The sequence below is a fragment of the Cottoperca gobio genome, chromosome 20 (assembly GCF_900634415.1).
Source record: "Cottoperca gobio chromosome 20, fCotGob3.1, whole genome shotgun sequence".
NCBI classification, from domain to species: Eukaryota; Metazoa; Chordata; class Actinopteri; order Perciformes; family Bovichtidae; genus Cottoperca; species Cottoperca gobio.
Genome location: NC_041374.1, coordinates 7,005,818 through 7,020,620, shown reverse-complemented (window position 1 = coordinate 7,020,620; position 14,803 = coordinate 7,005,818). Strand labels below are relative to the sequence as shown.

The window sequence follows — 14,803 nt, the reverse complement described above, 5'->3', positions numbered from 1 at the left end:
ATCTTATCACTCCCACCACCATGCGTAAAAATAATAGCATGACATCACCTGAGTGGTTTTATAGCAGCACAGGTCATACTAAGGTTAAATGCCTCCCCGAAGGACACGGCTTAGTCTAATACCAAATTCAATACACTAGTATTGACACGTGTAAAAATCTTTTGACAGCCTGGCAAAACTTCCTGTGTCCTGTGTCTGTGTTTCTATTCCTGTAGCATGGCGATGAAGGCACAGATAGGAGCCGTGGCAACCGTGCCCTGGAATCTTGGTTTGCAGACTGTAGCAGCTGTATTCACCAATGAGTTCATCCGCCGGGATAGACACTAAAAGCCTGCCAGGCTCTCTCTGTGTATGTGTTTGGTCATGTTTATCCATGCATCTGTTCACTTGCCCGTTTGGCGTGTATGTTGGATGCATGTATTTGGGTGATACTCCCACCTGGACACAGAGGAAAGGGCAGTGGACAAACACAAAGCCACCAGAGCCGGGACATCACAGATAGAGACAGAAGGATTTGGGACGGACCAAGTTTGAAGGCCAAAAGGGGATCGTGTGTGTGGTTGTAGGGGGCAGTTTTTAACCTTCATATCATGGTGTCACATGCCCGCCGCAGCAGACAGAGCAGGACAAAAACACAGATGGAGGGACCTCGACTATGGACACGCACTTACTCCCTTTTCTTCTCAACTCTCCTGTCTTTTCCCATCATTTCCTGCTCTTTGCTTTCTAAAATCTATTATCCTGTTCTCCTAGAAATGTCTGATTCTCTTTGTGTCAAACATTCTTTAGTGCTGCTTTTCGGCTCCATCTTATTGACAACGCTCATTGATGCTTTGCCTGTGCTTTCGGCTTTTAATATTTCTTCCCCTTACTTCCCTCTCACTGCTGCTTCCTTGTACCTTCCTGACTAAGCTTTTTCTTAGCAACTAATCCTCGTTTCTCAGAAGCTTTCCTTCTCAATCTCTTATTCTCTCACCTCTTATCTTTTGGATGGATAGCTACTCCCTCCTTTACAGTTCCTCCCACAGAACCGGACTCCTCTCTGGTTTCCAGCGCCTGCGCTCTCAGAGAAACATGTGTGATGTGATCCTCGAGGCCGGCGGTGTATCTTTCCCTTGTCATCGTGCCCTTTTGGCCAGTTCCAGCGAGTATTTTTGGGCTCTGTTTGGAGAGAATACCTTGGAGAGATTAGCGAGCTCCATTAGTCTCCCGGCACTAAAACCTGAGGGTTTAGACGTCATTCTGGACTACCTGTATTCTGGCTGGCTCAGCCTATCACCACCATCACTTCCTGTTGTCTTGGAGGCAGCCAGGTACTTGCAGGTGAATACAGCCGTGTCAATATGCGAGCGCTTTATGACTGATGGTTTGAACCCTTTGAATTGCTGCTGCTATGCTAACCTGGCCGAGCATCACACCCTCTCAGATGCACTTGAAGCTGCCAATCAAACCATCACTATGGAAATGAGGACATTGCTGCTGGAAAGCAGGGAAGACCTTCTCAGGTTGAATATCCATTCACTGATGGCGGTGCTCAATGCGGACGAGATACCTGGTGTCAAGGAAGTGGAGCTCATAAAGCTTGCTCTGGATTGGCTGGATGAGAATGGCCCCCTTCCTCTGCTGAAATCAAATCTTCTGCTGAGTCATCTGCGCTTTGGATTGGTTACCCCTTCTGACCTAACCAGTCTTAGCCACGCCCACAAAGCCATGGCCACACCTCTCATCAGAAGCCAGCTTACTCGTGCATTGGAGTACCACAGGCAGGGTTCAGCTCAGCCAATCAGACAAAGCAAACAGTCAACACTCAGAGCGTCGCCTGATAGTGTGTTGCTTGTGGGTGGAGGATTGAGCTCTGATTGGCCAGAACAGCAGATGCTGGCGTTTGATTCTAGAAGCAGGAAGTTTTCACCTCTGAGTTCCAGTCTCCCGCTGCGACTGAGAAATCACTGTGTGTGTTCAGTAGGAGGTTTCCTCTTCGTTATCGGAGGAGAAGAAGTGAAAGAGGGAGACGAGGATGGGAAAAAGTCTGTCTCCGTGGCGACATCTAACCAGGTATGGCGCTACGATACTCGCTTCGACTGCTGGGAGACGGTGGAGTCCATGGTGGAGAAGCGGGAGCAGTTCTCCTGCTGCGTGGTGGGGGATGCTATTTATGCCATTGGGGGACGACACACACGACCAGATGCCAACACACACACCTCTTTAGCTTCTGTTGAATTTTATGACATGGTGACAGGAATATGGAGAAGAGGAGCAACAATGCCTTGCCCCCTTTATGGGCACGCTTCTGCTGTGCTTGACAACGGCATCTACGTGTCAGGTGGTCTCCCGGGCAACCAGGGCGGCAGTAACCATGGTGATAACCACGATAACCACAGAGAGAGCAGCAGAGAAGTCCTCTTCTGGGACCTCAAGAGCAGAATCTGGGAGAAGCGAGCGTCCATGTCCATTGCCAGATTCAGTCACCGCCTGGCTACCGCCAACGGCCACATCTACGCTCTGTTGGGAATGTACGAGCCTTTCTGCGATATCGAACAATACGATTCGCAGTCAGACCACTGGACCCGCCTCCGACCGCTTCTCATTGGCTCCTTCAACTACGGGATGGTTTCTACAACGTCTGGGAATCTGCTGGTTTTTGGAGGGAGGAGATGGAGCGACGGACAGGAGGTGACAGTGAAGAGTGTGTTGGAGTACGATACAAAGAATGATCGATGGAGAGAGATCTGCCAGCTCCCAAGACCTCTCACTGGGACTGAGTGCACACTGCTGCCTCTCCCAGACTAAAGTGAACATGGTATAAGATAATTTTAACATGAAAGTAATACAATTTCACTATCAAGTGCAACATAGTCCCAAAATAATGAGCACTACACATGATAACATTTTAGGGGAATACAACTGTTTGGTTTCAGCCACTGTCCTGTCTCATTAGATGTGCATTATTCTAGGATAGTTAGGAAAGTACATTTCAAATAAGTACATTTTTCTTAACCTACTCTATTAATACATAAAAAACTGTGTGACATTTTGGGAAATACACATATTCTCTTTGTGAATTAGATGGGAAGATTGATACAACTCTAGTCTGTGAAATATGAAGCTAACTTTAGCTTAACATCATTAGCTTAGCATAATTAACACTTTGTTTTTTTGTGCGGATTATACAAATCACATAGCCTATTACATGAGTTTTACAGATACTTATAGGCAGCTTTTGTTAACTCTGGACAGAGCTAGTAAGGCTAGCTGTGCTACCGTCTTACCTTTTTTATGCTAAGCTACCCTAGTCTAAGAATATTGATATTAGTGTCATATTGGTCTGTTATGAAGGTAAATCAGGAGACGTTTAACTTTGTTTAACATAAAGCACTTCACCTTTTGTAAAACCCTTTGATTAAAAAAACAAGGTTGTATTCTTTTGTGAGCTTCAGAGTTGCCTGTGGGCTGATTTTATTTTACATTTGGATAGAGCTACTCTAGCTGGTTCACCTTTCTTCAAGTCTCTATGCTAACATGAGCTAATATACTACTCCTTGTGTGAGTAGTTTGACATTTAGGTTACGTACACTTATTCTCTTTCTTGCCAAGAGTTAGATGAGAAGATTGATATTACTGTTATATCTGTCTAAGTTAGAATAAGATTTCAAATGAAAACCGGGAACATTTCCAGGTCGGCAATCAACATATCATTAAAATATGCAATGATATTTTCTATGAAACAAAAAAGGGGGACAATATCGGTTTCATGTATTTTGACCATGTTAAATGTTGAACTGTAAACTATGGTCCAGGCGGACTGATAACATTGGGCACTCACTACTACCTGACGTTGTAAACCTTTTGTTTATGTGCCTGTCCAGTGACTGCTGATGCAATTTTGCTACCTAACTAACTTTGGGATAGTAAATGACTGTCCAATGTTCGTGTTAAATGAAAAATAAAAAATATAATAAACTTTCTAATGAACAGCCACTGGTCCTGGTAATCTGGGTAGAATAAGAGCAGAACAGAAAAAATGACAGCAGGCATGTTAAATACTTAACATGATAAAAAAATAAGATGATGATATTTGTATACATACAAACATAACTAATCTAACCTATATATTTCTTAGAATAATAACAGGTCCGATATCAACAAAAAAGATAAGCAACGACTACAGAGAAGTGATATAGGCTATGGTGTTTTGTTAATTCCTGTTACCGAATGTGACAATGTTCTAAGAGGAGAAATAAAACAAGAGCTAAGGAGGGAGATAAAGGGGATTTAGAGAACAAGCAGAGGAGGGGTAAAGAGATTTAGTGAGAGGGAAGGTAATTCCTGAACAAATGAGATTTCAGGAGGAGGTTGAGCCAGGCTGCGGAGGAGGCTGTCACCACACAAGAGGGACTAGCGAAGAAGTCAAAACAGGAGATAAGGGGATGAAGGTGGAGGACGACATCTTTGAAATAAAAACAACAGCAAAGCTTAGCGGAATATTTTATGGAAAGTTCAAAGTTTGATGCTTGTGACATTCCTGTTTATTTACTAGTAGAATTAGAATTAGAATGGGAGGGATGAAACCCTCTTTTTAATGGTCACACATGCAGAGCACACAGCACACACAGTGACAATTTGTTCTCTGCTTTTAACCCATCCTAGTACCAGGAGTCTAGTACTAGGAGCAGTGGGCAGCTAATGTACAGGAATAATTGAATAATAAGTAGTGAATAATTAAGTTTTCTTTAAGATAGATATAGGAAAAGAAGCAAACCGGGCATATCGAGTGACCTTTTTCGTTCTTGTTTTCCATCTGCACTGAAAAGCGATGGAGAGTAGAAAAAGCATTATAGCTCGGTAACCTGCTGGAATTCATTATTAATGAACATTGTGCTTACTTCCATTCAATCTGAATACACACTGTCTGCAAAAACATGTTTGAGAGATTTTACCTCTGTGGTGATTATTGTCAATACAAATATATATGAGAAGATGTGCTCAAATGTGCACAGGTACAAATTCATATATACCTGCAATTTAAAGTATGCTCTATTCAAGTCGTGGGTGTGAGGACTTTTCAGTTGAATGTAGATGTTTGCAGCATTGTACAATTAAACATTGCAATGGGTAATCATCATGAAGTCATTCTAAATTCAGATTTAAAAATAAATCATGAACCAGTGAAAAATCTGTAAGCAACAAAAAAACAATGATAATGAAATATATTAATTCACCATCGAGCATGATCGAAACAGACTGTTCTAGAACTGTGTCAGTAGTAGTTGCTATAGTAACAGAATGTTCAGCATAAACTGTGCTGTTATCATTATAGTCGTACTGCAGCAGAGTCGTTCATTGACAGATTGGCAGGGATTAGAATTGGTCAATTGGGAGAAGGAGCAGACTTGAGTTTCTAAAGCAAAAGATCTCTGTTGGTTTGTCGTGGACTCTCTCTCTCTCCACTTGTTGACAGAGACGGTACAGCAGCTGTTACCGGTGCTCGTCGTCGCGTCAGCCCCCTTTCCTTCTCACTGTCCAGCGAAGCGAAAACAAACCACAAATACACCCTCATCCAAATGACCACACTTTATTGATCCACTCTTCCGCCGACAGAACATGTAGAATTATAAATAAATACTGTAATTTTACCATCATTTATAGATTGAACACTAAACAATCTTCACTCAACTGTCCAAAAAAAAAAAAAAAAAACCCTGATAGAATCAGAGAACACTATCCAAGACACTTAGTTTGCACTCTATACAGAGAGACCTACTGTATCTAGAGATTTCAAACACAAACACAGAAAAGGAATATTGTGTTTATCTACAACAAAGACATGCTACTACAACCAACCACGTGCAGCAGCGTAGAAAGAGCATTCAAACTGTCTGTGTATGTTTGTGTTTATTGGCGTGTGTGCATGTCTTTGTGCATTTGCATTTACGATTGCTTTCATAGTTTTGAGTCATTTGGCGGCAGCGTACAAATAACAAACTAATATACTTTTTATTAGCTCCATATGTTCAATTCCTATGCAAACATTTCCTCATATTCTCTATGTGGCATGCATGATACAGGGATCCATATGGTCTCTGAGGAAAAATCCACCTTTAGAAAACTTTTACACCGTTATATAAAATACAATCAATCCGGGATGTAAAGAAAGTTTCAGGAGTTATTTTGTAATTTCCCTTCCACTTGTTGTTGACTCGTATACTTGTAGCTGTCATGGTGACCGTATTTCAAGTGTTAAAGTGAGGTTGCCTGTTAAAGCCAGGGATAATAAAAAAGGAAAAATAAAAACAGGTCCAGAAGCAAATAGCAAGAATGCAGTCTTTTTCCCTTGGAAGGTATTTCCTGTGCGTACAATGCCTTAACATGTTGTTTGCACTCCAGTGGTGCCTTTTAAAATCAAATAATGTAATATAATCTGCATATCAAGCAAACGCCAGATTGAGATTCTTATGACGACCACAGGGAGATTCAAACTGTTAGAGTGCAGGATCATTTTACCTCAACATACCCTTTGTTAAAGGACATGTTATGTACATTGCATTATGAGCTAATAAGCAGCTTCTGCAATCTAAATTAGACAAATCAAACTGGTATTTCTTTTTACATTTATTACTAAAGTTACACTCTGTTTAGTACAAAATGGCATTTTTGCATTTTAGAATTTTACACAGAACAAGGACTGTGGATTTTGTCCTTCTCTGACGCTGACATTACTTTAAGAATGGATCTTTTTGCCCCTATTATGGACAGAAAGAACTCTTTATCAGTATTCTTATAAAACAGATTTACTAAAATATGAGATATCATGGGATTGGGGAATTTCAAAGACAATACAATATCTTTATTTAGGTATTAAGAGATCATTTTAAACAAAGACATAACAGAATAATAATGAAATGCCATGCATTACAATATCTAACTCAAGATGTTTCATGTTTCTGTCAAAGTGATATGATTTTAAGGAAATATATAGGCCGAGAATTTAATTAATGAGCTCTAATACAGCCAGCTGATGTCAAACTAAATGAAAAGCATGACAGATTAAACACGACTTGGAGGTAAAATGATACTGACGGGGGAAATAAAGTGACAGCATGTCAAAAAAAAAAAATCACTTGCTGTTTGAAAGCAGTGTTAAAAGTGTTATTAGGGTGGACTTTTCCTTTGAATGGTTCATATTCCAGGAGGCTCTCGAGTGTGCATGCTTCAGGTCCAGCCCAGCAAAGTACAGTACGTAATTCTACCAAACCACCACAAACAAAAGTCTCTAAAACTAGCTAGAAACTGAGACTATTGATCTAAAAAAGACCTGTGCAAATTGTTCTCTGTTGTAACACTCACTGTGCAGAAACCATCTTCATAGACACCAAGTATAAGGCTTGATAGAATACAATGTATGTCACTCTGTGGCGATTAGACTGTTCATGAGACACTGTGTAGTCGGTATAACTATAACACAGCACGACAAGCACGGTGAAATACTGTGAATGGTGGCTCATGAAGATACTATTCTGTTCTCTGTCCAATATCAGGAGGAACAAACTGATGAAAGTTGTCCAAAGTAAGTATTTAAAGAGCACAAAAGCTAACATGTAATACTTAAGAATCGGATTATCGTCTGTCCAGAGCCAGCTTGGAGTGGCATAACCAATCAGATCGTAGATTGATGTGACATGAGGGCCACGCAGGCGTCTCCTCAGAAAGCTGTCATGTTGCACTTGTACACTGCGGCTGCTGAAAGCTTATCGGGATGTGGAGTCACGTTGTCCCTACTCTCCTCTTTTGACAAAGTCCATCACTGATCGTAACCCTGATGCATCAAAACGTCCGCTGCTGTTTGTTCAACTCTTTCCAGAATCAGGAGCAACTTGTGTGTGTGTGTGTGTGTGTGTGTGTGTGTGTGTGTGTGTTTTACTGGTCAGACGTGGGTCTCGATGTAGGAGTGTGTGTGAGAGAGTGAGGGGGTGAGGGGCGGGCCGGGGTCTGATTCAGCGGTCGAGTCTGGCTCCTGAGAGAACAGCTCCTGATAGGCTCTTTTCCACTCCTGGAACTCTGCCGACGACAGCTGGGGATTGGCCAACAGCCTGTCAATCAGTGCTAGCTCCCCCTCCCTGTCCTATGGGGGGGATGCAGAAACACAGGAAGGGGGTAGGAATCACTTTTTTTTGTTTTATAATTTGAACCACTTAACTTAGAAATGCAGACACACGTGAAGCAAGACACACAATTAACGGGATACACTAGGTTTTCGGGAGAACTCAAATTCGTTACACCAAGACCATCCATTTGTTCTTGCTAGATTATTTTTTTCTGGAGAATTTAACCACTATATCTAGTCTAATGCTAAATGTGAAGTTGGGAAACCTTCATAAAGGGTTAATTATGATTAATCATTAGGGTTGGGATTATCAAAATAGTTGCCAGTTAATTTTCTGATTAATTATTCAAGCTGCATTTAAACATACTGTTGGGTAGTTTAATATGACACAATGTCATATTGTATTGTATGTACAATGTATAACTTGTTAAGTAACTAAAGCTGTAGTGAAGTAAAGTGTAAAGTAAAGTACAAGTGCAGTACTGTGCTTGACTAGAGATCTGAGGTACTTGTACTTTACTTGAGTCAATGCACCGAGCTACACTACTAGATTGTATCTTCGGTTCAAGTGTGGCACATAAAAGATACAGAGAAAATATGCCTCTGTTGTTTCCACAGCAACCACTGTGGCTCAGTCGCTGCTGCCTGAACACACAAGCACAACCTGATACCTTGCAGGCAGAAGTTTAGGGTCTACCAGGGACACATGGATGACTTTGGTGTCTACTGGATGCTCTCATTATTTGACAGAGGCACAAAACCTGGTGTACTCCTTTAAGAGACGCCAGACAGTGAACACACATGTAAGCTGCTCCACCCAACCTGCATCAGCAGACAAGGGCTACCAGAGCCGCAGACCCTTCGATAAAAAAAAAACTACTGTAGCTACACGCACAAGCGACAAAGCCCCCCCAAAAGCCCTCGCCAACCATCCTCGCCCACGTACACGGAGGAAACAACAAAGATACAAACTCTATAGAGACAAAAAGAAACACAGCCACAGAAAAAGAGCCATTCACAGGCACCCAGCCCAGAAGCATGACCACTTCATATAGCATAAAGCCACAGATGTCTGCTTGACAAAGCTATCAAACCAAACCGAGCAGACAGACTGGGACAGTTGACGGCAAACTAACAAGACAGAGACAGTGTGTATATAGATGTGTGCATATGTGTACATCAGGGTCAGAAAATCACACACATATATTACAGCTAAAGATGTTTGTGTCGGTTTCATCGGTAGTTCATGTGCTGAAGACTTCACACGCAGAATGCATCACGTACTCCATTACATCTTTATTTTTATGTCATTAATGAAAGCTTCGCTGTCTCCTCCAGACAACTCAGAGCTGAATTAACTGTTAAAGCAAAGCAAACATGTCCTACTGCTGCTCTTCACATAAAAAGTCTTCAAGACAAGGCTGGCTTTTTTTATTTCTTTTTTTCTTTTTTTTATAAATGAAGCACGCACAGAAAACGCAAAGTAGTCGTCGAAGGATTGGTCCTGACAGGAATATTTCATCGGAAAATACTTGCACAAAAGAAGATAACCGTCATTTTAAGCATTCTTTGACAACTGATCAGTTTTAATAATGCAGGAGGCAACGCAACACGAGGGAACAGCCACAGTGAGCTGTTAGATAAAGAGAGCGGCAGGTGCTCCCTCAGATCGTGGTTGTAATTACATTTTGGTCGTCTTCTTTATTAAAACAATGCGTTTGTTTGGCTGCACTGTAAATGGACACACGGGTTGATCTTCTGTTATATATCTGACAAAGTAGCTGCTCAACAAGTGTTTGCTGTGGTTTTAATTTGCAATAAAACAATCATTCAAATCGTCACATAAAAGCATCTGAAAATGCTTTTTTTTTCTTACCTTAGTGTACCAGCTTTTTTAATGTGTGTTTGTGTGTTCACATTTATGCCGATATATTTCCTGCGCATGTGTCTTTGTGTGTGAACCAACCTTCAGCGTGGAGGTCAGTATTCGGAGGCGGTGCAGGCGATCGTTGAGCTGAGGGTCGGCGGCCCGTCGGAGGAAGGACTGCCTGCACTCTGATTGACCTTTTGCGTCCGACCCGCGACCCAGTGGACACACCCCGCCCTGCTCACACGCACGGAACAGGTCGCCCAGGGACGCACCCTCGCTGCCGCCTTCACACAGCCAGAGACAAAGACAGAATCACACACTTAATGAGGATTTAAACCCTCCTTTGCTCTTCCTTTCACTGTTCTCACATGATTTGAAGCTAAAGAGCTGTCAATCTGATTAGATTCAGCTATATCTCAGAACAACCACTGGAGGACAGCAGCACACAAAATCCTTCTACGACACAATGTAATGACTTGAATTATTAATTATCAATGACGATAAAGGCCTCCTTTCTTTTTCCATTCAGCCTCAGGGATGTCCTCTCCACTTTGGCAGTTTTATTTCCTCTGCTCAACTCATTAAATGAGAATTCACATGGTTATTATATTTAATTGTTTACTATTTTAGTTTGGCACTTTTTCTTCTGTACGCCGCAGGGCTCACCTTGGCAACCAGAGCACCATTCTCTCATTAGCCTCATTAAATCAGTGTATTACTGGAGAGTGTGTTACTCAATACTGATGATTTGAATGGAAATGTGTGTGCCTGAGAGCGTCTTTATTTCTGGGACATGTACTGACGTCAACGTCCTCACCTTAAGAAAATGTCTTGCTTTTCTGCTTTTACCTGACATCCATCCACACACACGATACTAAGCTCCATGTATTCCCATTCTTCCTGTATGTGTCCACTTGTTCTACAGTGCACGTGTGTTCCTGATTAAACTCACCGTTGTGTGTTTGCTGTTCTTCTTTCGCAGGGGGCGTGAGGAGTGTGTGTAGGTTGCTGTCTCGTGGCAGTGTGAAGCTGCGGGGTTTCCCTCCCTGGGTTGCCATAGGAATCAGCCTCGTCATCGCCATGGGCAACGGGACATTCCTCTGTGCAGGAAGAGTGTACACGGCTCCGGCCATCATAGTCCCAACAACCGGACTAGGCTCAGCAAAGACAGCGTCCTCTGTAACGTAAAGACAAGAAAATAACAAAAAGTCACTCAAGTTCTGTACACACATAAAACATATGTACGAGTAGAACTCAAACCAGACATGTATTAAACAATATATTAATAAAGAAACAACAACATATTATTCATTATCCAATACAAACCTTCTCCAGCAACTGTTTTATTGATACATTTGGTGCAAAAAATGACAAACACAATGTTTTTAGACAAATGTTGTGTCAGTTATATTGTCAATGGAGCGATGCCCTCTTTGGAGGAAGACCACCAATCACACAAACTGCAAAAGTAGTGCAGTGATGACAAACCCGCACAATGCACGGATCCTCGGCTTTGTAACCTGAATATAATAGTATCTCATGAGAGGCACAAGCTAGGGCTCTGTCAGCCTATAATGATATCAATTTGAGCATTTTATCTAAAATTGAGTCATCGGCTGGTTGGATTCATGAAGCATCTGGTGTATTCGTGTGTTACCTAGTGGTCCAGTTTGTAGGTAGTGCAGTCCGGCCTCAGTCAACGGTGTCTCAATCAGGTCCTGCCAGGAGCGTCTCTGAGATGAGGAAGAGCGGCCCGGGGACCCCGTCTCACTGCTTCCTCCTGCGGGACTGGATCGGTACTGCAGGAAACAGTGACAGGTAGACAATCAGTAATTAAAGTTATTCATGATTGTATGTGTAATATGCTTCATGGAGAGTTTTCCTACTGATCTATTGAGTCTAAAAAAAATGTGTTCCCAGTGGATCATGGTTACTCTTGGACTAGCATTATCCAATAGTAATGTTGCAACTTTATTATTTATGTAGTGTAAGTGCAAACATTGCTGACTATGTATTCTATTTGAATATGGACGCTAGGAAGTGATAAACAGCAAACAATCCAGTGCAAGAGGGCGAAACAAGTTAAAGTTAAGAGTCTGGTAGCTTTAAACTGCATACTTGTGTTTAATGTGCATACATTTTAAAAACAGCTTTCCCCAGTAAGAAATAAATGTAACAGTCCAGACGTGTTGGAGGAACAGACAACATACTGAGACTTTGCCCTCAGAGCCTTGCTAGCAATGGGTCTAAAAATGGACATTTTGTCACGAACAAAAGCCATTAGAATGATTTCTAAGGTAATTAAAGTCAAGAGTCCCTGCTGGTAGGATGAATCAGCTCGTTTTGTGCCAATTACATTATGACATTACATTTTGTCACATTTTAGCCATAAAACTCACACAGAGCCAAAAAAGAAAATGGGGGCACTAGGGAAAAGGAAAAGGGGGACAAACAAAATATTAGTTGTTAAGTTATCTTGCTTTTGATACACTGACACACACCTCTACAGGATCACATCTGTACTGCATGTCGCTGCTGCAGCTGCCCCCTGGTTTCCTCCCACTGTGTGTAGTGCCTCCCCCTAGAGAACCAGGGTGGTACTGCGGCTCTGCAGCCACCCCGGGGGGCTCGCCGCAGAGGAAGTCCTCCTGGGAAGAGCGAGAACGACAAGTCTCTGTGGAAGACAGTCGAGTGGTCCGGCCTTCCATATAGGCACTCATCTGACAGACGGAGAGGAAAGAGTTAAAATGTGTCTCATTCAATCGTAATGACACACTTGAAAAAAGGATTTCATCTGATGAGGAGGCTGGTTGATGATTGAATAAGTACATGAGAGAAAGTAAGAGACAAGAAAGACAAAGAAGAAGTAATGAGATGTTTGGACATGAGTGGAAATTAGTGTTTTTAGAAAAAGGCAAAAACCAAACGCTCTTTATAACAAGGATTTCAAATGGTATTATCTTGTGGGTGTGGTGGCTCTGATTATTTGTTGTAAAAGCTGTAGTTTTTCCATTTGATACTAGTTTAAAAAAACAAACAAGACATTAAATGTGGAGCAAAGCAGCGCAAGGGTGAATTATAACATCAATTATACCAAATTTAGCTCCACCACTCCTTGTAGGCGAAATTGGCACTAACTTTGAACTGTTAAAAAGGGCTGGGGAGGAGCACCGAGCGTGAGTTTTGCCTTCAAGTACAGCATGCACTTTATATGAGTGTGTAATACAGTCGTGCATGTGTGTGTGTGTGTGTGTGTGTGTGTGTGTGACTCACTGATGGAGGCCGTGGGTAGGTATCATATGGAGGTGGGGGACTGTCCTGTTTGGGGCTGGAGGTGGTGTCATCCTCATGTTCACTCTCACTCCAGTAATCTGCCGGAAACCCACACACACACAGAGTCAGAAACACCATCTATCCACCCATCTACATACCTAATCGTATCTGAATGAACCCTCACCCTGTTCTTGGCGTATCCTCTCTCGTTCGGCGTAGCCCACGGCGGCCATGTTGAGACGACTCAGCCATCTAACGGAAGGGAGGAACACCCAGCTGCAGTGAACTGATTTATAGTATAATATCACAAAGATATTTTAAAGAAGTTTGACATTTTGGGAAATGTGCTTATTTGCTTTCTCGTTGAGAGTTACAGTAGATGACACGATTAATAGCACTCATATCTGCCAAGCCTGAAGCCAGGAAATGGTTAGCTTAGCTTAGCATACACACTGGAAACAGGGGGAGCTATAGCTAGACTGGCTTTGTCCAAATATAACAAAATCCACCCATCAGCACCTCTAAAGATAATTAAAGTTATATCTTGTTTGTTTAATCCATCTAAAAAGGGTAGAAAATAACTAATTGTGGTGTTTACCCCGGCTAGCTGTTTCTCCCTGCTTCCAGTCTTTATGCTAAGATAACTGGCTGCTTCTTCTTATCTAACTCTCAGCAAGAAATTGAATGAGCGCATTTCCCAAAATGATCCTTAATAAGTCATTTACAAAAGTTTTGGAGACTTATTTCTCTCACAATGATTAGAATATTCACCCTATTACAGGAATGTTGTAGAATCCTTTATTATTTTCATTTTGAAACTCAATAGAAACGAGTGAAATTGTGTATATCAGATCTTTTAATAAAATCCTTTTATGTAAATTGCAGCACAGTTTCGGAGAGCCTCTTAACAGGTTGAGTCTGGAGCCTCTATGGAAATATTTTTCATACACATCACAGACAAAACAGGCCTTCTTTTTATCATCAAGTGAAAAACATATTTGTTTAGTGCTTTGGGGATATTAAACAAGAAGCTGCGCTCATAACACCCAGCAGGGAAATTGCCCTTCTGCATAACCTTCTTCCGTGTTTGGCACATGCTGCTTTACCTGTTCATGTCATCCACTCCATCTGCTGCAAAGTAGAAACTCTTGACCTTGGGGTGACATGCTTTGAAAGCACTAGAAAGACATGGGGGAACTAAATTGGTTATTTTTGCAGAAAAACAAGTTATACATGAACAGCATGTGAACTGCACATGGAGTAAAAACATAAATATGCAATAGTTTTTATTGTGCACTTACTACTTCTTGCGACATTCACTTGCACGGTCGATCTTAAACTCTGGAAGACTGACAAAACCCTCTGCCTTCTCATCCTGAAAGATAAATGAAAGATATCAAGAGAAAGATAAATAATAAGCTAGTGGGAAGTGGGAGTTAAGGAAAATGTTAAAGGAGTTTCTTTAAATCTGGTTTATTTCCCATAAATGTGGTTATTGTAGCTCTATAAGTCATGCTAACTTTGCACCCGCCACCTACCCTGTAGAGATTCAGGGAAAC

At 41.7% G+C, this 14,803-nt stretch overlaps 2 protein-coding genes across 2 annotated transcripts in view; one reads left to right on the top strand and one right to left on the bottom strand.

Annotated features, from left to right (window-relative positions):
* The first annotated feature begins 807 nt into the window (after nucleotides 1-807).
* Nucleotides 808-2,807, top strand: klhl34 (kelch-like family member 34). The gene has a single exon (XM_029458074.1). It carries the CDS (start codon nucleotides 991-993, stop codon nucleotides 2,788-2,790), a length of 1,800 nt encoding a protein of 599 aa, XP_029313934.1. The 5' UTR covers nucleotides 808-990; the 3' UTR covers nucleotides 2,791-2,807.
* Nucleotides 2,808-5,556: 2,749 nt separating this feature from the next.
* Nucleotides 5,557-14,803, bottom strand: part of cnksr2a (connector enhancer of kinase suppressor of Ras 2a) — a 50,209-nt gene continuing 40,962 nt past the window's right edge. Inside the window, exons 16-24 of the mRNA XM_029457382.1 lie at nucleotides 14,546-14,619; nucleotides 14,351-14,422; nucleotides 13,429-13,496; nucleotides 13,245-13,342; nucleotides 12,473-12,691; nucleotides 11,629-11,770; nucleotides 10,924-11,148; nucleotides 10,068-10,255; nucleotides 5,557-8,119 (exon numbers count right to left, since the gene is read on the bottom strand). Of these exons, the coding sequence (XP_029313242.1) occupies nucleotides 7,922-8,119; nucleotides 10,068-10,255; nucleotides 10,924-11,148; nucleotides 11,629-11,770; nucleotides 12,473-12,691; nucleotides 13,245-13,342; nucleotides 13,429-13,496; nucleotides 14,351-14,422; nucleotides 14,546-14,619 (1,284 nt within the window). The 3' untranslated portion in view covers nucleotides 5,557-7,921. The remainder of the gene's footprint in view (nucleotides 8,120-10,067; nucleotides 10,256-10,923; nucleotides 11,149-11,628; nucleotides 11,771-12,472; nucleotides 12,692-13,244; nucleotides 13,343-13,428; nucleotides 13,497-14,350; nucleotides 14,423-14,545; nucleotides 14,620-14,803) is intronic.

Excerpts from the sequence above, each read along its gene's own strand:
- klhl34 (XM_029458074.1), top strand. The coding sequence starts at position 991 with ATGGATAGCTACTCCCTCCTTTACAGTTCCTCCCACAGAACCGGACTC.